This window comes from Piliocolobus tephrosceles, chromosome 14, assembly GCF_002776525.5.
Source record: "Piliocolobus tephrosceles isolate RC106 chromosome 14, ASM277652v3, whole genome shotgun sequence".
NCBI lineage: Eukaryota > Metazoa > Chordata > Mammalia > Primates > Cercopithecidae > Piliocolobus > Piliocolobus tephrosceles.
This window is the reverse complement of record NC_045447.1, coordinates 66,693,361-66,720,784: the sequence shown is the minus strand read 5'-3', so window position 1 is coordinate 66,720,784 and position 27,424 is coordinate 66,693,361. Positions and strand designations below refer to the sequence as shown.

General features: G+C 33.5%; 1 protein-coding gene across 14 annotated transcripts in view; it reads right to left on the bottom strand.

Moving 5' to 3' along the window:
* MPDZ (multiple PDZ domain crumbs cell polarity complex component) overlaps window positions 1-27,424 on the bottom strand; it is a 175,581-nt gene that overhangs the window by 107,893 nt on the left and 40,264 nt on the right. For all 14 annotated transcript variants that reach the window (XM_023213134.2, XM_023213136.2, XM_031934056.1 and 11 more), the window contains 7 exons: window positions 13,012-13,221; window positions 12,222-12,361; window positions 11,010-11,223; window positions 10,172-10,300; window positions 8,373-8,582; window positions 6,039-6,153; window positions 5,636-5,724 (listed from right to left, as the gene is read on the bottom strand). In XM_023213134.2, the coding sequence (XP_023068902.1) occupies window positions 5,636-5,724; window positions 6,039-6,153; window positions 8,373-8,582; window positions 10,172-10,300; window positions 11,010-11,223; window positions 12,222-12,361; window positions 13,012-13,221 (1,107 nt within the window). The remainder of the gene's footprint in view (window positions 1-5,635; window positions 5,725-6,038; window positions 6,154-8,372; window positions 8,583-10,171; window positions 10,301-11,009; window positions 11,224-12,221; window positions 12,362-13,011; window positions 13,222-27,424) is intronic.

Here is a 27,424-nt window from a genome sequence, read left to right as displayed (position 1 = left end):
ATAATATGATGCTATTTAACCATAAATATATAGAATTTTTCTAAATTTTAAACCATAAACTAGTGGTTTCTATGAGAAGGCTTTTTAACCATGTTCAAATTTTATATTCTTTAAACCTTAAAGACAAAAATTAATCTAAAATAAATGAACTTGCTATTTACTCTCACACTAATAAGGAAAAAAAACAGCAAAAATATTCATAAAATGCATAGAACTTTAGGCTGTTTTTATCTGCAAAACATTTGTATTGTTCAATTATATTAAAAGTGAAGTTTTATTAAGAAAAATCTAATGTGTATGATTTTTTTTATTTTTTATTTTTTATTTTTATTTTTTTTTATTATACTTTTAAGTTCTAGGGTACATGTGCATAACGTGCAGGTTTGTTACATATGTATATCTGTGCCATGTTGGTGTGCTGCACCCATCAACTCGTCAGCACCCATCAATTCATCATTTATATCAGGTATAACTCCCCAATGCAATCCCAGTAGTGGGATGGCTGGGTCATATGGTACATCTAGTTCTAGATCCTTGAGGAATTGCCATACTGTTTTCCATAATGGTTGAACTAGTTTACAATCCCACCAACAGTGTAAAAGTGTTCCTATTTCTCCACATCCTCTCCAACACCTATTGTTTCCTGATTTTTTAATGATTGCCATTCTAACTGGTGTGAGATGGTATCTCATTGTGGTTTTGATTTGCATTTCTCTGATGGCGAGTGATGATGAGCATTTTTTCATGTGTCTGTTGGCTGTATGAATGTCTTCTTTTGAGAAATGTCTGTTCATATCCTTTCCCCACTTTTGGATGGGGTTGTTTGTTTTTTTCTTGTATATTTGTTTGAGTTCTTTGTAGATTCTGGAAATGAGCCCTTTGTCAGATGAGTAGATTGCAAAAATTTTCTCCCATTCTGTAGGTTGCCTGTTCACTCTGATGGTAGTTTCTTTTGCTGTGCAGAAGCTCTTTAGTTTAATTAGATCCCATTTGTCAATTTTGGCTTTTGCTGCCGTTGCTTTTGGTGTTTTAGACATGAAGTCCTTGCCCATGCCTATGTCCTGAATGGTACTACCTAGATTTTCTTCTAGGGTTTTTATGGTGTATGATTTTAATAACAATAAACTAAAAGTATGTTTAAAAATGCATTTTTTTCCTTTATCTTCTGAACTTGATGACTTGGATTTCAAAATGGATTCCTTACTCAAATGTCAGAGAATAATACTAGCACAGAAGAAACTGCTATAATGGAACAGTCATGAACTTTTAAACCTAGACTTCTGTTCAAATGTCTTAGTTATCTTCATCTGTAACATGGAAATAAGAAGATCTATCTTCCAAGAATTATACCACATGGCACTTTGTAACGGGAAAATATTCAGAAGCTGGTATTATTATTAAAAGAGTAAAGAAATGAGTAATAAACATAAAAATCTCCAAGGCTTTCATGGGAGAGGTTTCTCTTCAATATAATCACACCCATGCTATATATGAGCCAAAGTCACGGAAGCCTAAAAGGTCCTGGTTAGCTCTGGTTCCACTTTATCACAAGAGAGTCAAGAAATCAGTTCAGAACCCATGGTACCACAGAGAAGAGTGCAGTAGAACTAGGTAGTATAATGGCAGCAAATTGCCTATGCGCTGTCTCATGAAAAGAAGAGATCCAGGCAGGGTGCAGTGGTTCATACCAGTAATCACAGCACTTTGGGAGGCAAAGAGGCGAGAGGATCTGTCAAGCCCAGGAGTTCAAGACCACCTGGCCAAGATTAAAATTAAAAAAAGAAGAGAGCCAACATCCTCATAATGTGCACTGCAGACACCACAATTAACAGGAACAATTATAGGGGAGAAATATTCGGAACAACTTACAAAATCTGGCCCCTGAGCATACTCAACCCAGCTTGCCAGGGCCTCCTCCAACATATCCTATACGTATAGAGAACTTCAATCTATGAACACAGTCACAGAAAATCAAAGGCAACATTTGATACTTTTCCTTATTTATATGCTTATTTAATAATTTTTTATCAATTATAATTTCCTACTGCTTTTAGCATAGATATTGAATATCAAACTAAAAAGAATGAGTGTATATTTTCATCTAATGACAAGTTTGGTCAACTTTTGAAAACACAACAGAGTTCTTTTGTCAAAAAATCAAGTTATTAACAGAATATCAACATATGAAATGGGAAAAATAGAAATTCAGTCTATTCCTCGTCACTGTAATGCCTATAGTGAAACCCTGTGGATGCAGGGGTCCACAGAACACAATGTGTAAAACAAGAACCTTATAACAAAATATTTTTCAGTTACAAAATAACACTTCATCAAAATAGTAAGAAATAATTTCTTAATCTCATCACTTCAACAACCACAAAATAAAAACAGATTATACTCCTAATAGCTGCTGTCCAAACAAAAATCCAACAAAGACTGCAGTTGTGAAAATGCAACTAAATGTGAAGAACATTGCTGCAAATATCTCAAAAGTCCACAAGATGGTGATATTTAGTAAAAAATTAATACATGATCAAAAGCATTGCATGATATTCTTCAGGAATTTAAAATGCTTGTATCTTTATAGTAAAAGAATGTTCACTAAAAATTAAAAATCAGAATACTGATGAGAATGAAGTACATATGTACTTCATTGTGATTTTATTGAAAGGAAGAAAACATTTCAGAGAAAAGATTCTTCCACCTTTGCATCAACAATTTCCTTCATCACTGACCTTGCCTAAGAGGAATTATATTTGAGATTCCATTTGTACAAGAATGAAGATAATGAAAAATTTAGAAGGAAGTTATCATGAGACCCTTCAAATACATAATCATTTTAGACCCTCTAAATAATTAATATCGGCTTAATTATTAAACTGCTAACAGGTATTTTCAATAAAACACTCATTTGATTTTCCTGAACATCACACAAGAGAATTTTCCTTATCCCAACTTTGTAAGTGAAGAAACTGAATCAGGAAGTTTGATATGTAGTAAAACACAGAATTATAAGATTCAGCAATTCCATTCCTAAGTATACACCCAAGAAAAATGAAAACATATACCTACATAAAAGCTTATACATGAACGTTCACAGCAGCATTATTCATAATAGCCAAAAAGTAGAAACAATCCAAATGTCCATCAATTGATGAATGGATAAAAAAAAAAAATTGGTATATCCTATAAAGGCATATTATTCAGCAATAAAGGGAAATGAAGACTGATACATGCTACAACACAGATGAAACTGAAAGCATTATGCTAAGTGAAAGGAGAAAGGAGTCAGTCAAAAGAACCACGTCTTGTATGATTCCATTCACATGAAATATTCAGAATAGGCAAATCCATAGAGACAGGAAGTAGACTGGTGGTTGCCTAGAACTGGGAGAATGGGGGAGAAAGTGAATGCTAAGGGGTACTGAAAATGTTTTTAGAGTACTGAAAATGTTTTACAATTCATCGCGGTAATGAATGCACAACTCTGAATATACTAAAAGCTATTGTATTGTACATTTTAAATGGGTGAATTGTATGGTATGTGAATTATATTTCAACCAAGTTGATTTTTTAAAAAGCTTTCTAATTGATTAATATAGATAACAGGAGAAAAAAGAGTAAATTCACTATGCTTTCAATTTGTAATTCAGCATCAGATATGGATTTAGACTCCGTAACTATTCCTTCTCTCTTTCACTTTCCCCCAAAACAAAAAAAAAGTACAGTAATTCATTTACATTGTATGGTAAAATGAAGATACACAGAGAAAGCTCATTTCAGGCATATAGCCAGATGAGGTGGCAAGCACAATCTGATCTTTAGCATAGATTTGAAGAGGTGAACAAGTGTAGGCAGGAGTTTCACAGAACAAAACCCAAGAAGACTCATGGAGCTACAATGTGGACTTAAAGGGAGAGATAAAGGACTCCTTATTTTTTAAAATAGTGGTAGAAAAATACACAATATTTACCATCTTACCCATTTTGAATAGTACAATTCAATAGTGTTAAGTATATTCACACTATTATGCAACAGGTCTCCAGAATTTTTTCATCTTGCAGAACTGCAGAAGTATACCCATTGAACAACTCCTCATTTATCCCTCTCCCCAGTCCCTGGGAGCCAGTACTCTAGTTTCTGTAAGTCTATTTTAGATACTTCATGTAAGTGAAATCCTACCGTATTTGTCTTTTTGTGACTTATTTCACTTAGCATAATATCTTCAAGGTTTTTCAGTGTTGGAGCATGTGATAAGATTTCCTTCTTTTTAAAGACTGAATAACAGTCTATTGGAGAGATACATATATATCACATTTTGTTTATCCATTCATAGATATTTGGGTTGCTTCCATGTCATGGTGATTGTGAATAATATTGCTATGAACAAGGACTCCTCTATCTTAATATCCTACTTTCTCACTATTAGTAAGATTCTAAGGGGACAACAGAAACTTAAGCATAAACAAATATCTATTAAGATATATCAGCACTCCCTCAAGATGTCTTTCAAAACATATGAATATATGTTTGGAAGAATAAAGACCTCACAATTACAAAAGTTTAGTAAACACTAAGGTAAAACAGATAAACAGGTTTCTCTATTGCAGGACTTCTCTTGTGTGTGTGTGTGTGTCTTTTTTTAGAGACAAGATCTCATTCTGTTTGCCAGGCTGGAATGCAATGGTGCAATCATAGCTCACTACAGCCTTGAACTCCTAGACTCAAGGAATCCTCCCACCTTGGCTTCCCAAGTAGCTGGGACTATAGGCAGACACCATCGTTCCCAGCAATTTTTTTTTTTTTTTTTCAGAGATAGGATCTGCCTGTGTTGGGATTACAGGCATGAGCCACCAGCTCATTGAAGACACCCAGCTGTCTTCAATTTTTCTATGTGCACTGTGAAGTCATAGGAGACTATCCTATGGGCAGTTTTCCCCTAAACTTATTTGATCGGGAAGTTTTGGTGCAGGGTCTCTTGAATTTCTGTTTCAGGCTGCAGTGTGGGGAGTCCAGTATCAACTGAAAACTGAAATTAAAGTTGTACTCTTTTGTACACTGCCTTGAATAGCCGTATGTTTAAAACACATTGATGTTAGAATGATAGCAATGATAGCTTGATCTAATTAAAAGAAGCTAGATTTTTTTTTCCATTCTTATATACCCTTAGGGCTAAAAGGAGCCCCCGCCATAAAGCCAACAAGAACAGTATCATTTTGCTGATTAAAAAAAAAAATGCAGGCATCCCTAATTCATATTCCAGTACTCTAAAGGTACTGGACATCTAGTCTCTACCTCTGGAGTATCTGCAAGGAAAGTATAATAAGTGTAATATTAATGTAATAAATTCATTACAACCAGAAATTAGATATATCAGGAATTATTCAAGAAAGAAGTCTCCCCTTCTGAACTAGACTAGTAAAGCTTATATCGAATGCCCTTATTTTACTTCCACAAAATAATAAAAAGGGTAATTGTAAAAAGAGCCTTAAGTCACCAAAAAAGCTTAAGCTTTTTATAGTACAGAGGTATTTTTTTTAGTAGAGTTAACTGTAGCTCTCAAAACTAAGTAAACTAGGGAATGCAATTCTCAACCATGAAAATTAACAAAGGTATTGTTAAATGTGTAACTTACTGCTATAATTTGGTCTCCAATTTGGATTCTGCCATCATGCTCGACAGCACTGCTTTTTGTAATGCTCTTTACAAAGATTCCTGAAGGTTCTAAGATTAGAAATAGGTTATTTTTCACAATTTTCAAAGCACATTCAAAGAATATCCATCTTCACTTCTCCAACTATAAAGCTCTAATTTAGAATAAATATGTATCATCTAGTAGAAACATAGGCTAAAGAATAAAATAATTGTTTTGTCTGTTTTAAATACAATATAAGAGTCACCTACACTCAAATTATTCCTAAGGAAGTTTTCAACCAGTTTTTCCAACAATGTGAAACATGTAATATCAACTCAATATTTTGTAAGAGATATCAGAGGTAACTGCCAAGTTTAAAAGAATATTTAATATTTAAAATTACCCAATTTTTTATCTCCAATGTAACCAGCAATGGTAATTCCTAATCCTTGGACATTTTTAGTGAGTTCTACATCAAATGTCTCACTTTCTTCACCTTTCTGAGTAGAAGCATCAACCTAAAATAAGATCAATAAATATACATTGAAATAAATATGTAAAAAGAAAGCCACAGGCCTACTTTAATTCTCTAGCAGAGAATTATAATAGAGATGATACCTTTAATCCTGAACACAGGGATAGACATCATCATTTTTTTCTCAGAAAGGGATGTTAGGAATAAGATTGAACCTTCCCTTATCAGAGAATACATTATTGTTTGCGTATACTAAATTTTAAATCAAACAGGTATTTTTTAGCAAACTCTATTTTCAGAGACGGCTCATTTTAATTTCTGAAGAAGTTAGGATGCAGTACAGCTGAAAAAACTAATGTTATGAATTCAGATCAACAAGTTAAATCTAGCTTTGCCACTTAATCTAGAAAGAAAATATCACTTTGGTCAACTGTCTATCAGGAAAAGAATAACAACAACTAAACCAGCTACCATTTACTGAGCAGTTTGTGTGTAACTCAGAATTAAGACTCTACATGTCTTAATTCATTATTCCTCATAATTCCTCATAATTCAGCATCCTGAATGATAGCTGAAAGTGGGTTTCTCAGATGTCAGCCTTCTCTAATAGAATTGTTACTAATTCTGTGTTGGACTGAAGAGCAAGTCTCCCAAAAATTAAGCACTAGTTAATTGGTACAATATATCATCGATAAGCTATTGGTACTATGTATTAGTATGGTGTCAGCAGATGCTACAGAGAACCGTAGGAAGGGCACAACAAAATCAAAGCTATAGAGTCTAATGGACAGTCAGGTTGGGGCTAGCTGATGTTTTCTAATTTCTTTAAACAAACTCTGACAGTCCACTTAAATGAGATACAATTTTACAGTAAAGTTTGATTTATTTTTTTCATTGCACATAATTATCTGTGCAAACTTAGCAAAAGTTTAAAGTTTAGATAATTACAAGAAAATGACAGGATGAAATCTGCTTCAATTGAAACAAATGTGTTTTCTATTTTTAATAAGACTTATGCGAGTGCTATTTTAGAGAGTGGCAATTTGACTATCGAATGGTTTTAAAAGGGGCACAAGCTTCAGAAATGATGATATGCACAGAACAGATATTTTTCTAAGCTTTCAATTATATCAAGTGGTTTTCGGTATTGCATTCATTTATATATCGCTGAATAAAATGTTTTGTTTACCACAAAAGAATGCCATTTAAACACTTTCATAAACAAGCTTTCTTTACTTCTTTCTCTTTGCAAAAAATAGCAACCAAATTCCATTCCTAAAAACAACAGAATCATGGAAATTACAAGTGTTCTAATAAAGTTTTAAAGGGCTTGTGGAGGAGGTTAGGATATTAAAAAAGAATTTGTAGCAACTGCTTAGAAAAAACTTCAATAGAACAATACAGATTTTTTTACATCTATGGGAAAAGAATATAGGACTTGTATTTACTATAAGGCTTACCTAGAAACTGGGTGTAATTCTCTTCTTAAATATTTAAGAGATTTCTGGATAAATTATTTTGTTAATATTTATCCTCTGTAGTCTGGTGACCTATAAATCTGCTGATATACCCACTGCTTTCCAATAATTTTGAAATTTTCTAGCTTTTTCCATATCAAGTTAAGGACAAGGATGGAATACTATGCATATGAATAGAGCTTTTGTTATAACACCAAAAGAATAACTTTTGTTTAAAAAGTATATAACTGGGTCAGAATAATGACTACTTATTACAAATCTGATAATAGTTCTAAGACATACTTTAAAACAATAACACTAAAAGGTTTTAGTAAGCCTTTTTCATGCCCACCAAGCCTGCCTCCACTCCTCAACCTCCACACATTCAAAACAAAAACAAAAATACTAACGGGAAGGTTGATGAAAGAGAACGATTAGAACTATGGCCCACCTTACAGAGAGTCTTCTAACTGAGAAAAAGACAGAATTAAACATTTTAGATATCAGTACCAAATAATTTTTAAACTTTTATCCATATTTTTAACATTATCCTCATAAATGTGCTGCTTAAATAAAAATGTAAAATAATCTAGCATTTTTAAACAACCTAATTTTCATTTGTTTTACACATTATTCCTGATTAATAAAATATTATTAGTGCTAAAGCATCCCTACATTTGAATTTCATCACATTATTTAGCACTAATATATGAACATTAGTAAGTCTAGTTTCTAAATAAACATCACTGTCGTCATCTAAGTGCTATTTCTCCGACTTTCACATTAACTATTCTTAACTACTTACCCGCAACTCTGGCACTGAAGTTGGGGATGAGGAGAGGGTGATGCCCAAAGCAGTGGGTGCTGTATGTTCTTCTATGGCACCTCTTGCAATCATCAACTTAACTCTATTTCCACATTGCCTAAGGACTTGTGCTACTTGCTCACTGCTCATTCCTGCTAGATCTGTGTCACCAATTTTTAGAATGTGGTCTCCACTGCATAAACGCCCATGCTGAGTAAAACAATATTGAATAATTAGACTATTATTATTTTAACTGCACCAGATAAATCGCAAATGAGGAGAGGGGATTAATTTTTTAAAAAGCAATAATATGAGTTACCAAACAGGACATAAAACACATGGTTATAATATGAACTGTCTTTTGAATCATCCTAGCATCATTCAGTGTGATGCAATAAATGAAATCTACAAATATTCTTTAAATCAATAGTTCATATGAACTTTCCATTTTGACTTCTACCTACCAAGAGTTCATATGAACTTTTCACTTTGATTTCTACCCAAATGCTTTTTTGTGAATTTTTTGGAGGGAAAGAAAAAAATGCCATTAAGCAAAGTTGTATATAAGTCACTATGCAAATACATGTTATCTAAAATATGGTATAAACCACAAGAAAGCATTATATTAATATCACAACTTTCTGCCTGGCTATTTCTATTATAAATATCCCAAAAGAACTCATGTGCAGGTGAAATACTTGTGAAGTGAAAATTCTGAAAGATATGAGGAGTGAAAAGCAGCCTTACGAGCCTCCATACACATGCAGTCCATTAACTTTCTGCAATGACGGAACTCTTCTGCACTACTCAATACAACAGCTATGGAGCTCTTGAAATGTGGCTAGTCCAACTGAGAAACTGAACTTGTAATTTCATTTAATTTTAATTAACTTAAATTTTAATTTTAAAGGTGATATGCAGACAGCTACAGTATTGAAGAGTGCAGCTCCATACTGAAGATAAAGCATGTAAATATCACATGCTAGTCAACCAGAAACACTTCATTTGATGCTGCTAGATGCCAGCTAATGTTTAAAAAGAAGAAAAATTTGCATACTATTATATTACTGTTAATACCCCTACTGACAAGGTTGTCATTAAACAGGAATTTCATTTATGAATACAGGAAATATTTGATGAATTGGACTTCCTAGTTTAAGTTCAGACACACATGTACGAACAACCACTTTATTTTTTAAAAAGTTATAATCAAGGAAAAACTTACTTAAACCAGTAAGCCTTATCAAATTAAAATATAAATCATAACAAATGTGTTAAATCTTTTCTCACATATATTGCAACAATATCACGTCATAAATGATAACGCCTCAATCAACTACTCAAGTGATAAAAACAGGCTGTGTTTCATATACAAAGATGATACCAGTGACCCATCACTAAAGCAACAAGTTGAATTTTTTTTGCCTGACTAATAAAATATATTTTCCCATAATACCTTGTGACTACAAAACAGCTGACTAGGTTTATAAATATGAATTATGACTATAAAACAAATAGTAGCTACCTCCACATTATCAAATCCATAACCTTGACTTTAGTCTGAGGTTCAAAAGTGTTAAGCCTATGGTCTAAAACTATAATTTAAGATTAATGTCCCTTTTCAAAGGTATTCCTCCCCTAGGTCTAAGACAACACTTCAGGGACACTCAATAAAACGATTCTAACTCAATTGCTTTGGCATCATCTAAGGCCAAAGTTTCTTCTCTATAACAAAAAAATGTAAAAAAAAAAAGTATTATTTGATAAAATAGCATAACAGACCTACTGATGTAGCTTACCTGATCAGCTACTCCTCCAGGCAGAATGGTTTTTACTATCACACCAGTTGCCTTTCCTCCTATGATGCCAAATCCCAAACCAGATCCATCATTCACCAATTCAATAGTTTCCACGTGTTGCCAGTGAACCTACAAATGAAGCTCATATATGAATTTGTAGAAATTTACAAAGCACTAACATTTTATATTACAGTAGGAATTTTTGTGGTTATTAAATAATTAAATTCAGACATAATGAGTCCTAACAATGTCCCTTTCACTTGGTATACTTCCCTTTCAACAGAATGTAAGCGCTACTGACAGAATCATTATTGAAATTATCAATATATCATCATAATGACTTCACTTCAGCAGTTAAAGACAGGCACTGATTTGCAAGATCTTTTGTAGCACTTCTTAAAAAAAAAGAAAAAGATCAAGGGAAAAAAGGTCACATGTTAAGAATGTCTTCTGCACAATCCTGCCTTGAGGCAGGATTCCAAATTAGATGACTTCTTAAAAGTTACTGACAGTTAACTGTAACAATATAATTGTATAATTTTTAAATCAAAATCAAGATTGTATTTGTCTACAGATAAAGTCAATTTTTGTTAAAGGACTACATTTTCCACTTTTAAGGAATGCTGTCAAAGGAAAAAACTACACAAAGAAAAGTAATGGCTGTTTCAGAACCTAGAAGCTTTATCATGCTTAAAGAACAAATATTCCAGGCTAGGGAAAGATAAAAGAATAGTCAGACAAAAACTAAAGAAGTGCAAAGACAAATTAGAAACTTGGAGATAACCAAAAAGAACCTGAAAAATACGTTCTGTTCCTTTTGAAAATTTTAAGTACTCACCGGATTAGAGTGAGCTGAAATGGTGCTGGCTGCAGATGGAGAACGGGAAACTATGGGGCTGACGAGCTGAGGCAACGAGCCTCTGGCGATAACGAGCTGGACAGTATCCTTGGCTTTCTGCAGGATGCTGACAGCTTGCTGATGTGTAATTGTCTGATCAAGAGCCTGTCCATTGATAGCAAGAATTTGATCAGTTTCTTTCAATCTTCCATCTCTATCAAGGATGAAAAAGGGGATAAAAGAAAATCTGAGAGTTCTCAAGGAAATGACAGCTTCTTTAGCATGTATGTTCAAGTCATTTTTAATCCTAGTTTTAATTCCAATACTCTAAGCTTTTCCCTGCAGTTCTACTTTTAAAAAAATATACGTTTTGGCTGCAGTTCATCAACTCTCGTAAGGTTATTCCACTGCTGCTCCTACTCAACCCCTCCCATATAAAGTACTCTTTATTTCAGCTCCCCATTCAGCCTACATGACATCTTGGATATTTCCATCTTCTAAAAATGAAAGTGTATATACCTGTACAGTTGGCCCTCTGTATCCATGGGTTCCACATCCACAGATTCAACCAACTGGGGATCAAATATACTCAGAAAAAGTAATGCCACAACAATAAAAAAAAAATCACACAAATTTTAAAAATACAGTATGACTACTAATATTTACATAGGATTTGCATTGTGTTAGGCATTATAAGTTAAAGATGATTTAAAATATATGGAAGAATGTGCACAGATTATATACAAATACTATACCACTTTATATAAGGGACTTGAGCATCTGCAGATTTTAGTATCTGCAGGAGTCCTGGAACCAATTCCCCATGGATACTGATGGACAACTATATTAAATTATTGCTTTGGGTATATAAACAAATGCAACTCGAATTATTATGGGTCATTTCCAGTATAGTGATTTTTAAAATCTAATCAAAAAGAGCCCATTTAATTAACAATCAAAATAATGTTATTCTCAAATTTTTCTTTCCTTACCAAACTTAAGTAAGTTATGACTATATTTAAAAGCTACTCCCATTTCAAATGACTTGCTATTTTATCACAACAATGTTAATGACTTCTAAAAACTGGTTAATAACCAGATTATGTTCAATTATTTGTTTCCATTCATTATTATTTTTCTAAATTCCCACATAGTGACCAAAACCTTCAGAATGTGGTATCGAAAACCAAGTAGACGCTGCGACCATCTCACCTATGAGCCACACTACCCTCTTGTATCTCTTGCACAAATATTCCCAGCTCTCCTCTGTTTTCACTTCTTAGTCCCACAACACTAAACCCAAGGCCTCCAGATGGAGGTTTGAGGAGCTCAAAAACTTCTACATGGCGACCCTGTTTAGGAAACAAAACAAGAAATAAAATTAAAAGCCAGGCCATGCATGGTAGTTCAAGCCTGTAAATCCCAGCACTTTGGGAGGCCAAGGTGGGAGGATCACTTGAAGCCAGGAGTTAGGGACCAAACTGGGCTACCTAATGTGACCCTATCTCTATAACAAATAAAATTAAAACTTAGTTGAGTGTGGTGGCACACATCTATAGTCCTAGATACTCAAGAGACTGAGGCAGAAAAATCCCTTGAGTCCAGGAGTTTAGAGCTGTCACAACACTGCACTCCAGTGTGGGTGACAGAGCAAGACATGTCTCGAAAAAAACTTAAATTAAAAGCCAATTATTGCAATAACAGTCATCTTATTAGAACCATTTCTTTGTTTAAAAAAAAAAGAAATTGAAAAAAATTTTTCCAAGGTAATTGTTAGCACTTTATCCTGAAGAATATTTCTATAATACAACATATAATACTCAAATTTAAATAAATAAAACTGTAATAGAAAATCTCTGAACCATCTAAACTCCCACAACTGACTTTTTATTCCAATTGTTTCAGATGTTATAAATGTCACTATATTCTTCAAATTATCTACAACTTGATCACATTCTTAAATTATTACAGGTATTACAATAACAGAAAGAAATGTTCTTACCTGGGCCATATTTTTGATCAGCTGATCAAATTCATCACAAGCAGGTTTCCCATTAATGTGTGGAATACCAGATCCTGTAAGTGCTTCCAGATTCCCATTGTTTGGGGATAATAAAAACGATTCATTTTGCAGAGTAGGAATCACAGCTGGGCTGAGATGAGGAATGTGGGCATATTCAATATTTGAAGTTGCTGAAGTTGCAATATTTACCTAAGAGTAATACAGGGAGTATTAAGAATTTTGACATTCCATAAACTATTTCATAGGAAATATCCCAAGGGTACGAGGACGTACATATGAAATTTCAAAATGTCCAAATCTTTTGATCCAGCAATTATATTTCGGGAAATTTATTTCAAGGATAAACATTAGGATAATACACAAAGATGTGTGTTCATCACTAAATGTTCAATGCAGCACCATTTATTAGATGGGAAAATTAAAAAACTAATTACTTCCAGGGTTCAACTTCAGGGTACTCATTAAAACACACCCACAAATACATCCAGACATACATTTTTTTCCTATGAAGTAACCTCTGAACTCTCAGAATTTCCTGAGTGATGAGGTATCCTTCTTCTTCATGGTGGGCCCCAAGGCCACAAGATATAAGCCCAAATTCGGAGTTGAATTTTAATCATATGGGCAGGGCAATCAATCACACCTATGAAATAACACCCCAATAAAAAATTCTGAACACCAAGATCAGGTAATATTCCTGGGTTTGCAACACAGTCAAACACAGCTATACATGTGCTTGTGCTTTAAGCTAAGTGCCATTATGAGAGTCAAAAGTTTTTTTAAAAAAATTAAAACTTTATAAAGCAAAAAAAGTTACAGTAAGCCAAGGTTAATTTATTATTGAAGAAAGAAAAGTTTTTGTAAATTTAGTATAGCCTAGGTGTACAGTATTTATAACTTATGTATAAACTCTATATATAAGTTTTTTACCTGTCCTTAAAAATAAAACAGAAAACTCATTAAGTTACCAAAGTTACCAATAACCCAACCATTATATTGGCTATCTAGTAGCATACAGTATATTGACTATTTAGTAGTGTTCAGTAATGTCCTAGGCCTTCACATTCACTCACCACTCACTCACTGATTCACCTATAGTAACTTCCAGTCCTGCAGGCTCCATTCATGGTAAGTGTGTCCTATACAGGTGTACCGTTTTTTATCTTTTAACCACACTTTTATTGTACTTTGTCTATATTTAGATACACATATAATTACCATTGTGCTACAACTGCATATAGTACTCCATATAGTAATATGCTATACAGGTTGGTAGCTTAGGAGCAACAGTTGTTGCCTAGTTGTGTGGTAGGCTATACCACCTGGGTTTAGGTAAGTATACCCTACAATGTTTGCACAACGATGAAATTACCTAATGACACATGGCTGTATTCTATACATATTGTCACACATAGATCAAGCACAAGCTTGTCACACAAGCTTCTAGTTTGGAATCCTCCCATAATCTGCACTATGCATCTCTTCCTTTGGCTGACTCTTAACTGCATCCTTTCCCTACAAGAGATGATAACCATGTGTATAACAGATTTCAGAGATTCTCTAAGACCTTCTAGTGAATTATGAAACCTCAAGGTGGCTGGGGAACCTCGCAAACTTGCAGCTGATATCATAAGTGAGGGTGGTTTTGTGTATCCTTATACCTTTAAGTTTGTAGCTGGACCCTAAGTTGCCGCAGTTGGTATCAGAAGTGTGGGGCAGCACTGGCAGTCTGGAGGACTGTGCCCTCAAATTGTGCTGACTGGCTAACTCTAAGTATAATGACACACGTAACAACAATGGAAAAGATCATCCCACTTTGGGAAATGATTTTATAATTATTTGTGTGTGCCTGTTACAAAGAGTTTGAAGTTAAATATAAATAATAATAAAGCAATGCAGTCAACCCTAATTTCATATTTATGTTGGGTGTCTGGATTGTGACTTTTTGTCTATAACTACTTAACAGAAAGCTTACTTCAATGATGTTTTGGGGTCACTCTCTGACCTCATCTCCTAGCAGTCTGTCCCTCACCCACTTAGCCCTAGCTGTGCTCCCCTCCTCACTGTGCCTCAAACTGCCAAGGATATACCACTCTACCAGACAGGTATATCCTTCCCCAAATATCCACATGCTTCCTTATTTCATTCAGGTGTGCCCAGCCTCACCACAGAAAAATCGTCCTTGGCATCCCTGTCTAAGACAGCACCATTATACTTCACAAACTTACTCTGCCCTGTTTTAATTCATGGCACTTATTACCACGTGATCCACACCCTGCTGTCATGAAGCTTTCATCCCAGTTAGTGGAGACAGACTAGAATGCAAAAACTCTCCAGTGGAAATTTTTGACTGTTTTGTTTTTACTATGCCCTCACTCTCTAGAAGAATGCCTTATACAGAGTTGATGTTCAACATACATTGGCAGAAAAAGATGTTTATCTATTTTTTAAGGATCTAATTCTGATCCAATCTCCCGAACAACCTTTCAAGTATCATATCAATTCTAAGGACGATGAAATTATGTAAAGTCACACACCTAAGTTGTTTGTGACCTAAATTTTTTTCATCATGGTGTTCCTATCATCCTTGTATTATACACAAAACATATTGTCCCTGTATTACACACAAAACATTTGAGATATCATTTTTCAAATAAAACATTAGGTAAAGAACATCCCCTGGCAGAAGCTATCAAAATATTTCACAATATGCCACCAAAATCTACACATAAGAGTTACCTATCCTTAAAAATAAAACGGAAAACTCATTAAGTTACCAAAGTTACCAATAACCATTATATTGGCTATCTACAATCACAGATGAAAAAGAGATCAATGTGATGAGAAGAGACTTTTGGGAATCCTTTTAAATGTTTATTTTAAAATCTATAGCAAGCATGATCAATTATTACCTTTTCAAAAGTAAGCTTCTTATGCCAAGACTGATTTTTTTTTTTTTATCCTGAGCCATGACAACTTCAATAAAGTCTGCCAGCAGAAGATACACAGCTCAGGTTGAAGCAGATGGCATAATGAAATTTGTGACAGGCTGAGGATCCCACACACCAAGACCTAATGGCTATGGTATGTTTACATAGGAAAAAATATTTGGACTTATGCTATGGCAAGCCAGAATGAACAAATCGCATTCCGAGAATAGAGAGTCTGTCTATAAGAGATTCATGGTAAAATAGAAGCTCTGATATTATGAAATATTAGGTATAAAGGCATTCTAAGAGTAAAGTCAGTGCGAGCAAAACAAGTAAAATATTATAAAATGAGAACTGTATAAAAGTATTTAATATCAATTGTCATTTCCTAATTTGTTAAAGGTTTGAGGAAGGTCAATGACTCCTCCTGCTTCATCCCTGACCTTGAGGTCTACATAAATGTAAAAGCAAAGGTTATAGAGATCACATATTTAAAAACTATTATTTAATTATACCACCATACAAAAGTCTTATTTATACATTGGCAAATTTATACTCATAAGAAAAAGTAGAAAGGCAACTTTGATTATGCTATAATTCTTTATTAAAATGGCTTTCTGAACTATAATCTCTTTGAGGAATAGGAATGTATCTTATTTGCCTTGATAGGTCTGTTCATAGCAGTCATGCTATAAATTTTTAATGAAAAGATCTTGATTCTCATCCTTAAGAATATAAAATAAACAAAAGAAAACATAAATATCTGGCAATTTTTATATATAGATAAACATTCTGTATAATTTATGGAAGTTGTTAGTAAATGGGCAAGAGTCACCAAATAATTATCTGTTTTCTGTTTAAGTTCTGGCTGAACATTTCAGTCTAAAAGGGGCTTTTATGTATTTAGTAAATAAACATATTAATTTATGGATTTTAATTAGTGCTATTACCTAAAACATAACCTAAATATTATACAAATTATTCAATTTAAAAGTTTGCAAATTCTATGTGAAAGGGCAAGCTAAAACACCTTCTAAGTATTTAAAAGTATAGGAAAAGTCCTCTTACAAGATGCAGTTAGAACCAGTATTGGTTCACATGCTACAAAAGGTCAAATAAAGCAGAAATCATAACAAAGAACAAATATGTACCTTACTTTAAATTAAAAAAACACATGTATATTCATTTGTATATAGGATTTGTCCATACATGCAATTTGTTCAATCTGGCTTACCATAGCATAAATCTAAATACTTTTTACTATGCAAACATACCATAGCCATTAGATCTTGGTGTGTGGGATCCTCAGTCTGTAACAAATTTCATAATTCTAAATATCTTTTATCATAAACATGTTTTACAGTTTGATCAAATATAACTAACAATTTCACCAATAACTGTTTTATCAATTCACCTATATAGTTTTTCAAAATAATTTAAATACATTTTCATAGAAAAATAAACTTGTCATAAAATTGTATATTACATAATAAAGTTGTACAATTATAAAATAAATACAACTGGTACAAATAGCTTTAAAAATGACTTTTTGAGAAATGCACATTTAGCTGGTACAAGCTAGCGAAGGACACAAACTAGAGAAGGTCTGAGTAGACAAGTGTTTAGTGCCCTAGGTATCATTCAATATGCCTTCCAGAAGAAATGGACAGTATCTTCTTAGCAAGTTCCTCATTTGCAGGTGTGCTAGGAGAGCTGCTTCTAGACTAGCATCCAAGAAAACATAATTTATCTTTAGTTCTATATACAATGAAGGTCATTCTGTGTGAGTAACTGTATCAGAGTAACTTTTCCACTGAGAACAATTAAAAACGTGTATAAGAGCTGTTAAAAAATAAATAAATAAGCCACTTTAAAGGTATCAAAAGAAACCAACTCTTCTGCCATACTCTATTGATGCAAAGCAAAGCAGTATCCAGCCCATACCAAAGAAGAGGGGAATATACAGAAGCATGAATATCAGAAGGTAGGAAATATTGGCCATCTTAGAGGCTGACTAGCATGGTATATCATAGCAAAACAGCTAAAAGCCAAGATAGAAAGAAAATCTTAAAAACCACTAGAGCAAAAAGGTATCTAATCTTCAAAGAACAATAAGACCAACAGCTAACTTCTCAAGAAAAACAAACGCCAGATGTTAATGAGATGATTAAAAAACAAAAAGATAAAAATATCTGACAACCTAGATGTGTCACGCCACACACCACACACACACACACACACTCCACACACAGTTACCTTAGATTTGCATAAAAGAAATACCAAAGTAAAATCTTGGGCAGGAAAATAATTAAATCTCAGAAGATCCCTATGCAGAAAATATTACAGTACAAAAAGGAGTTTAAAAATGTAAATCAGTATGAACTCCTTAAAACAGCAAATAATCTAAACTTGTGGAGCTTTCAAGATATATGTAATTAAAGTACATATAGTTGCACAAAAGGTAGGAGTAGGGTAAATAAAGTTGAAGTGTTTTTAATTCCTTGCATTTTTTGGAAAGTGGTAAAAGTACTAATTAAAGTAGAATCAAAGAAGTCAAGGATACATATATCTGACATATGACTCATATCTAGAATATATAAAGAAAACCCAAAACTCAATAGTTAAAAAAAACCCAACTAGAAAATGAGCAAAAAACAGAGAGACATTTCATGAAAGAGGATATATGGCTGGCAAGTAAGTACATAAAAGAAATTTAGCATCATTAGCCATTAAAGAAATGCAAACTAAAATCACAAAGAAGTATCACTATGTACCTATCAGAATGGTGAGGATGTAGAGAAGCTGGATTGCTCAGACATTGCTGGTGGAAATGTAAAATTGTACACCCCACTGAAAAATAGTTTGGCAGTTTCTAAAAACAACTAGACATGCATTTACCATACAACCTAGCAATTGCACTCCCGGATATTTATTGTAGAGAAACAAAAACCTAGGTCCATACACAATTGCTCACAGCAGCTTATTTATAGTGAAAAATATAGTGAAAAACCAGAAACAAAATACCCCTCAATAGGTACATCCAATAAGAAATACTACTGAAAAATAAAAAAAGAAAAATATTACTATATACAACTTCAAGATATCAAGGGCATTATGCCGCATGCAAACAAGCCAATCTCTAAAGGTCACCTATATTATGATTTTATTTTTATAACATTCTCGAAATGACACAATTATAGAGATGGAAAATGAAGTAAAGGTTGCCGGGGTTACAAATATGGGAAAGGGGTTAAGTATGACTATAAAAGAACAGAATAAGGGAGATCTTTGTGGTGATCTTGATTGTGGGGATAGCTAGGTAAATCTACATAAGTAAAAACAAAACAAAACAAAACAGAGGGAGAGGAGGGAGGGAAAGGAGGGAGGGAGGAATTTAAAACAAATCTTGAACTGAATGATAATGAACATATGACACACTGCATATACTGCAAACTACATCCAGAATTGTTGGATATGCTAAAGAAATGCTCAGAAATTTAGACTTAGATATAAGAGGGAAAAAAAGGAAAGATGAAATGTCAATGAGCTGAGCATCTGAATCAAAAAGCTAAAAACAGAAAACCAAACTCAGAAAAGGAAGAAAATAACATATATTACAGCAAAAATCAACAAAACAGGAAAATGATACAATAAAGAAATTCAAAAAAGTCAAAAGTTGATCTTTGAAAAGAAGATGAGATTAATGAAACTGATAAACCTGTAACAATACTGATTAAGAAAATATAGCAAACATAAATTTCCAGTATTGGGAATTTAAGAAAAGGAACATAGACTCTACAGGCATGCAATAACCTTACGCAAAAAAATGGGGAAAAAATACATGAAATGAACAAATTCCTTGGAAACACATTTATCAAAATACCAATAGTGTGGGGCAGACTACTTGAGGCCAGGAGTTCGAGACCCGCCTGGCCAACATGGCAAAAACCCATCTCTACTAAAAACACAAAAAATTAGCCGGGCATGGTTGTCCACGCCCATAATCCCAGCTACTCAGGAGGCTGAGGCAGGAGAATCGCTTGAACCTGGGAGGTGGAGGTTGCATTGAGCCACCGCACTTCAGCCTGGGTGACAGACAGCAACTCTATCAAAAAATAGTAATAATAATAATAATTTTATATCTATCAATGAAATTGAATGCACTATTAAAAATCCCCCCTCCCCGCAAAAATAGAACAAGAACAGGTTTAGAGTTTCACTGGTAAATTCCTCCCATTTTTTTTTTTCCAAATTAACATCAATTTTTTGGTGACAAGAAAAAGACGGAATTGCTCTCTACTTTTTGTTTGAGGCCAACATAACCTCAATTGCCAACTCTAACAAGGACTATATTAGACAAAAAAGCTATAGATCATAAACATAAATAGAAAAATACTAAATGAGAATGTTAATGACTCAATTCAAAGATACTTAAAGAGGAAAATGATTATGACCAAGTTGGGCATTCCAGAAATGTAAGGGTGAGTCAACATTTGAAAATCAGTTAGTTTAATTCACAGAATAAACAGAATACAGGAGAAAAAGAGGATCAGCTCAAAAGATGGGAGAAAAAAATAATGGATAAAATCCATGCTATCACCACTTCTATTCAATATTAGACCCAAGGTTTTAGGTCATCCAATAAGGCAAGGAAAATAAGTTAAAAGTATAAAGACTAGAACTGAAGAAACAAAAACCATAATTATTTGCAGACCACATAATTGTGTATACTGAATATCCAAATTAATCTACAAATAAACCATTAGCTTTAATAAGTGAACTTAGTAAGTAGGTGGATGTAAAATCAATATCAAAATACAGTTTAGTATTTCCCAGCAAAACAATTAGAAACTAAAATGTTTTCTAAAAATACGTTTAAATATGATAAAAATTTTTTTAATTGGAACACAACATGGAGTTTAGAAACAGACCCACACATATACGATCCCGTGATTTACAACAATAATGACAATGTAAGGGAGAAAGGATGATCTCTTCAATAAATGGTTCTGGGTCAAATGGATATTCAAATGGAAAATTATTTATAAACATACACATGCACATAAATACTTTATTTCTACCTCATATCAAAAATCTAAAAGGTAAAACTTTAATAAATTTTCTGAGAGAAAATCTCTGTATTTTAGAAGTGGCCAAAGGTTTCTTAAGTAGGGCAAAAAAGAAAACAAAAAGCAATACCCATGAAGAAACATTTTATTTTTAAAATTTAAAATTTGTTTTTAAAATAAAAACGACTTATGGTCATTAAAAGATACAATTAAAGGAATGAAAAGGCAAAATACAAAGGAGAAAATGGTTACAATACAAATATCCAACAAAGCAGTTGTATTCAGGAAATATAAAGAACTCTTGTAAATCACTAAGAGAAAGACTGAAAAATCAATAGAAAAATGGGTGAAAAAAAACAAAACAAAACACAGGAAGTTCCCAAATTTTGAGAAGATATCCAAATGACCAATCCCACATGGAAAGGTGCTCAGCATTATTATTCATCAGGAATATGCAAATTAAAACAATAAAATGATAATATAACATATCCCCCAGAGTCACTAAAAGTGGAGAAAATAAATTTAAAGTGGGTAGTACTAAGTGTGAGCATTGATGTAGAGCCACAAGAACTTTCATACACTAAATATTGTGAAAGAGTTGGACTTACAATCACCTTGGAAAACAGTTTGGCAGAATCCATGAAAGCTGAATATATATCTTAGGACCCAGAAATATCACTCTTAAGTGAACATCCAAGAGAAATACACACTTACGAATATTAAAACATAGGTACTAGGAAGTTTACAGCAATTTTATTTATAACAGCCAAAAACTGCAATCAACAGAAGAGTGGACAAGTATATTCTAGAATATTCAAACAGAAAATGAAAAAGAACTACTGTTACACATACAATACAAATGAATCTCACAGACACAAAGACAAGACAAAGAAGTCAGGCACGAAGCATATATGCTCAGACTGTATTTACATAAAATTCAAATAGTAATACTTATCTCTGAGATAAAGTCAAAACAGTAATTCCTGAAGGGGAGGATTAGGACTGAATGAAAGGTGAAACAAATCATGAGTGCTGATCATTTTCCATATCTTGATTTACATAAGGGTTACATGTATATTTAATTTGTTAAAAAAAATCCTTGGGCACACCTTTTCCCTTTAATGTATGTTATTTCTCAATTTTTCAAAGTTTGCAAAATAAAACATAAAATCGAAGCAAAAAATGTGGGGCATTCCAATGAAAGATGTAAAAACACGTCTCTTAAAGAAGGCAAGTAGTAGCAACAGCCTGTATACAGAAAGCTACATCTTGTCTATCTGTAACTATGAATTTAAAGTTCATTGACCAGACATTCACCTTAAAATGAAGAGAACAGGAACTAAATAACTGAAGACGAAGTTTGGTCTACCACTGTGACATGTGGACCTCCACTGGCTTGATGTGGATTAAACCGGCTAATTCCCACTCCCAGAAGGAGTCCTTTAACAAGTGCTCAGGTAAAGATGAATCCTCAACAAACATATTTTAACCTCTGTAACACATTTATATTTGTCTTCCACAAATATTATAAATTTTTAAAACTTTCAATAATTTTATTGCATACCAAATTATTTTTTGGAAATAATAATTATGCCATACTTTCACACTATTTTGATACATGCTGGGACAAGGCTAATGTAATTATGAGATTTCAAAATTATAAATTACTTATACCTCTTTTCAAAAACATTTACAATATTTTCACCATAACTATATGATAATGCACTCAATTTTAAACCAATAGAAGATTTTCAAATACATATATTCATTTAACTAAATGTACTATAAAGCATTAAAATATCACTTCTTGTATTTCATCTATTTCTTCTGAGTTGTTAACTGAAAAGAAAGTTAATATTATTAGCTCTGTTTTAATGGTTACCATCAATCTTTCCAGAAGTATTTCTGTAAATACCTATAAAAATGACTGCTTAGGATCAAACTTTATTTCATAAAGCATTTTTTGGTAGATTATCAAATCTGTTTTATGATTGTTATTTTGACTTATTCTCAATACACAGTATACCAGTAAGAATGACCAAAATACTTATGTATATCTGATGGATGTTATAATCTATCATTTAAAAGCTAAAATATACATTATCTTAAATTAGGTTAGTAAGAAAAAATGAGTACTACTTTTGCAACCCTAGTTTTGGTAAATTGTTTAAACAGACATACATTGCTAGTTCAATTTCCCATATTTTGTGTTTATTTGTTAGACACCTTAACGTAATGAGAAACAAGAAATAAGCCATTCTTCAGGGAATTTGCCATAACAGACGCTCCTCTTATAAATGCAGACTTTTTCTTAAATCATGCACCTTGTATTTTCTTCTTGCAGAACAAAAAAATGTGCTTATTTTCTTGTGAATTTACCAAAAATGCTGTAAAACACTCTCTGGAAATGATTCCAACTATGAAATGCAAAGATTGGATGCTGACAGCATTCAATGAAATACAGCACCTAAAATGATAGCAATCACAAGAAAAATTTTTTATATATAATAGGACTCCATTTCAAGTTTGGAACCTAGAGAGGCCTTCTTTTCCATAAATCTTTCAGTGAAATACTGATTAAAGCACAGCTCTGATGCATTATTGAACAGGCAAACCCTTGCACAGTAATTGATGGTGGCACTCTGATTTAATGATCCTTATTTTTAAAGCTAATTAAAGAAATTGAACTGCATGTTCAAAGGGGATTAGCTTAATGTGACGAAACTATTTTAGACATAAGGTAGCTCCTGGCTCCTGAACTAAATGAGACACAAAACGGAGCAATAAGTTACAAGAAGGGAAAACAATATTTTCAAATAGAACAAACAAAATTTTACATTTTCTATGAGACCTTCCTTTCATTCATTCAAGTATTTATTGAGCATCTAAAATGTCTTAAACATCACTAGGTGATAGGGATAGTAATTAAAGTGACAAAATGCTTTCCATAATCACTAATATGTTAAATATCCTACAAAATTATTCTACCAGGCTTAGCTCACTCAGCTACTGAGATAAGATACCTTTCTGTTCACAGCTATGAATTCTCAAATACCAAAAGAGATAGTAATTGAGAACACACATTTTAATTTGCAGATATTTTTAAGTAGCCTTTGACTAACATTTGCTAATAAATTTAAAAGACAAGGGTATTCAATTGAGAAAATAAGTCCTTAACACAAGAATGTTGATAGAGTCATTTTAAGTAATCAAAATGTACATTTTCTGCACCTGCCCCTATATAGGTACAAATGTATATTTGTCTTAAAATTCCCTTGTGCTAAAAAAGTTAAACTGTGAACTATAAAATTGAAGACAGAAGGCAAAGAAAGCTTAAAAACTAAACAAGGAAATAAAGTGTATGTAAGACTCTGACTTTTCCCTTTTTATATTTGGGAAGGTGTACCTGGATGATCAATAATCTACCCAATGTAACACTGATTATTATAACCTGTTAAATGACAAAACCAAATATAAAACTATAGACTTTAGCTTTTATACAATGCTGTCAATTTAAGTGGACGAATGAGGAGTTAACAGACTATTTTAATATTTTAGTTTTTATTCAAACCTGCAAAGATCTTATTCATTCTTTGAACTACATAATCAGAGATTTTTATTAAAATCAATCCACAAGGCATACTGCACTAAATACTGAGCTGTGTGTGTATATATATATATTTATATTTTTACATATTTTTATATATACATGTATTTATTTATTTATTTATTTATTTTATTATTTTTTTTAGACAGAGTTTTGCTCTTGTTGTCCAGGCTGGAGTGCAATGGCACAATCTCGGCTCACCTCTGCCTCCCAGGTTCAAACGATTCTCCTGCCTCCGCCTCCCAAGTAGCTGAGCTGGGATTACAGGCATGCGCCACCACAGGCAGCTAATTTTGTAGTTTTAGTAGAGACGGGGTTTCTCCATGTTGGTCAGGCTGGTCCTGAACTCCTGACCTCAGGTGACCCACCCACCTCAGCTTCCCAAAGTGCTGGGATTACAGGCGTTAGCCACCGTGCCCAGCCCTCCATGTGTATTTTATAAACTCATTTTCTTCTTTAAGAAGGCCTAAATGACACTAAAACCTTTGGGAATACACTTAGGTAAAAAAATTAAGACTCCCACTTCCCAAATTTCATAAAATATTTATGAACACTTGAATAAAGATTGGAAAATAACTTGAAGTTAAAACATAGTTTTGTTTTAAACTCTTTTTGTTATTGTTATCAAAAAAGTGTTTAACTTCTTTTCTAAAAAGTTGGCTCCTACAATGAAGTAAAACATACCAGGATGTTTTACTTCTCCCCTGAGTTCCCACTGAGATCCTAATTTCAAAAATAATGGGTTATTTTTTCCAAATTCGTTTGATCTTTTTTAATAGTATCTTTATTTCTTATTATTGTCATTGGGTGGGTAGAGAGGTGTCCGAGGTACGCTGCAAAAAGACTACAAATTTCTTTCAGCGCCTCTCATAAAGAGCAATATTCTATTTCCCCATCCTTTAAGTTACAAATTCTTGATACAGTAAAACTTGTTGATTTTATTAAATCTTGACCTTCAAGAACATGTCTTTTTTATGTTCCATGTTTCAAAATGGTAAGCAGACCAGGTTTCTAAGTGTTTCAAGGCCAAAGATACCAGCTAAGGTTACTTTTTATTCTTCGGGGGGAAATTACAGGTGGTTCATGCCTGTAATCCCAGCACTTTGGGAGGCTGAGGTGGGCAGATCGCTTGCGTCCAGGAGTTTGAGACCAGCCTGAGCAGCATGGCAAAAGCTCGTCTCTACAAATAAATAAATAAATAAATAGCCTGGCTAATGGCACACACCTGTGGTCCCAGCTACACAGAAGGCTGAGGTTGGAGGGTTACCGCAGCCCAACAGTTCGAGGCTGCAGTAAGCCATGAACATGCCACTGCACTCCAGCCCAGTCTACGTGACACAGCAAGACACCGTCTCAAAAAAAAAACCAAAATGGTAAAATGGTAAATATAAAGTGTTTATGCTGCACAATAAATTCAATGGTTGTCTCACAGAAAAGCACTAATTTGAGTTGCAAGCTGAACTAGCCTAGCCCCTTTTTTCATAAGCATCATATTTGAACAAAAAACAAAAACAAAAAAAAAACTGTGATTATATAGACTTGGGTATAGAAAAGACATTTTCTCAAAAATAAACAAAGTAAGCCCGTGACTGCAAGGAAAACAACAGACAGGACTTACTGCCCATAATAAAATTTGAGCTTTCAAGTGAAAATCAGAATTTTAGAACATCTGTATCTGCCACCTTGATCTTGACACCTTTCCATAATTTGAATCTGTTGATAAAACTGCAACTGATATCAGCAAGTACAACTTCATGTTATATAATGAAATGGGAAATGTGATTTTTCCATTTTTCAAATTTTCCAAATGACCAATGTAATATAAACGAAACTTTAGTTTAAAAAAAAATTCAAAGACCAAGACAGAGTTTCCTGTAATAGAGAGTGAAATACTTACTGATATGGTTTCAGATTTCACAGTGATACAGGAGTTAAGAAGAAATTACTTAGGCTGATAGTGAGGGTATAGTCCTTGGTAAGGTTTTCCAGAAAAGCAGCCCCAAAATCATTTTCTTCTCTAACAAAGAGCAGCCTGTGAAATTGAGCTGCAGATATAAACAAGCTGTAAGCTTGCACAGGTGAATGCCAGCAGCTGTGCCCACGGGAATATACTACCTGGGACTTGGCATGTTCAAAATGGTGGCTCCATCTTCTCTTTTTGCCAGTCACATGTACAGTAAGGAGCAGACAAGATGGCAAGAGCCAAGTGGAAAGTCCACTTGCATAGTAAGATTGGAGCGGGGCAACCAGCCTTCCCTTCAAACTGTGTAAACAACATCACACCTGGTCAAACCAATCTGTGTGCCCTACGTAAATCAGACACCCCCTCCTCAAGCCTGCCTATAAAATCTGCTGCGGTCTGCTGCCTTGCCCCTTCTTTCGGATGCCTCTTTCTGGCAAGGAGCTGTTCTCCTCTCTCCTTTCTTCTGCCTATTAAACTTCTCATTCCTTAACCCACCCACATGTGTCCGTGTCCTTAATTTTCTTGGTGCAAGACGACAAACCCCGTGTATTTACCCCAGACAATGATGCTGCTTCAACAGTGCAACTAAACTTTAAGAAATCACCACAAATTTTGATGCACTACCAAAGAAGGATACCACAATTATCTGAAAAAGCTATATCCCTCCCTTTCCCAGCTTACATATCTGTGTGAGGCCAGATTTTCTTCAAAAACGTCAACTAAAACAGCAAATCCAAACAGACTGAATGCAGAAGCCGATGAAAATCTAGTATTCTGCTATTAAGCTGCACATTAAATATATGTGCAAAAATATAAAATAATG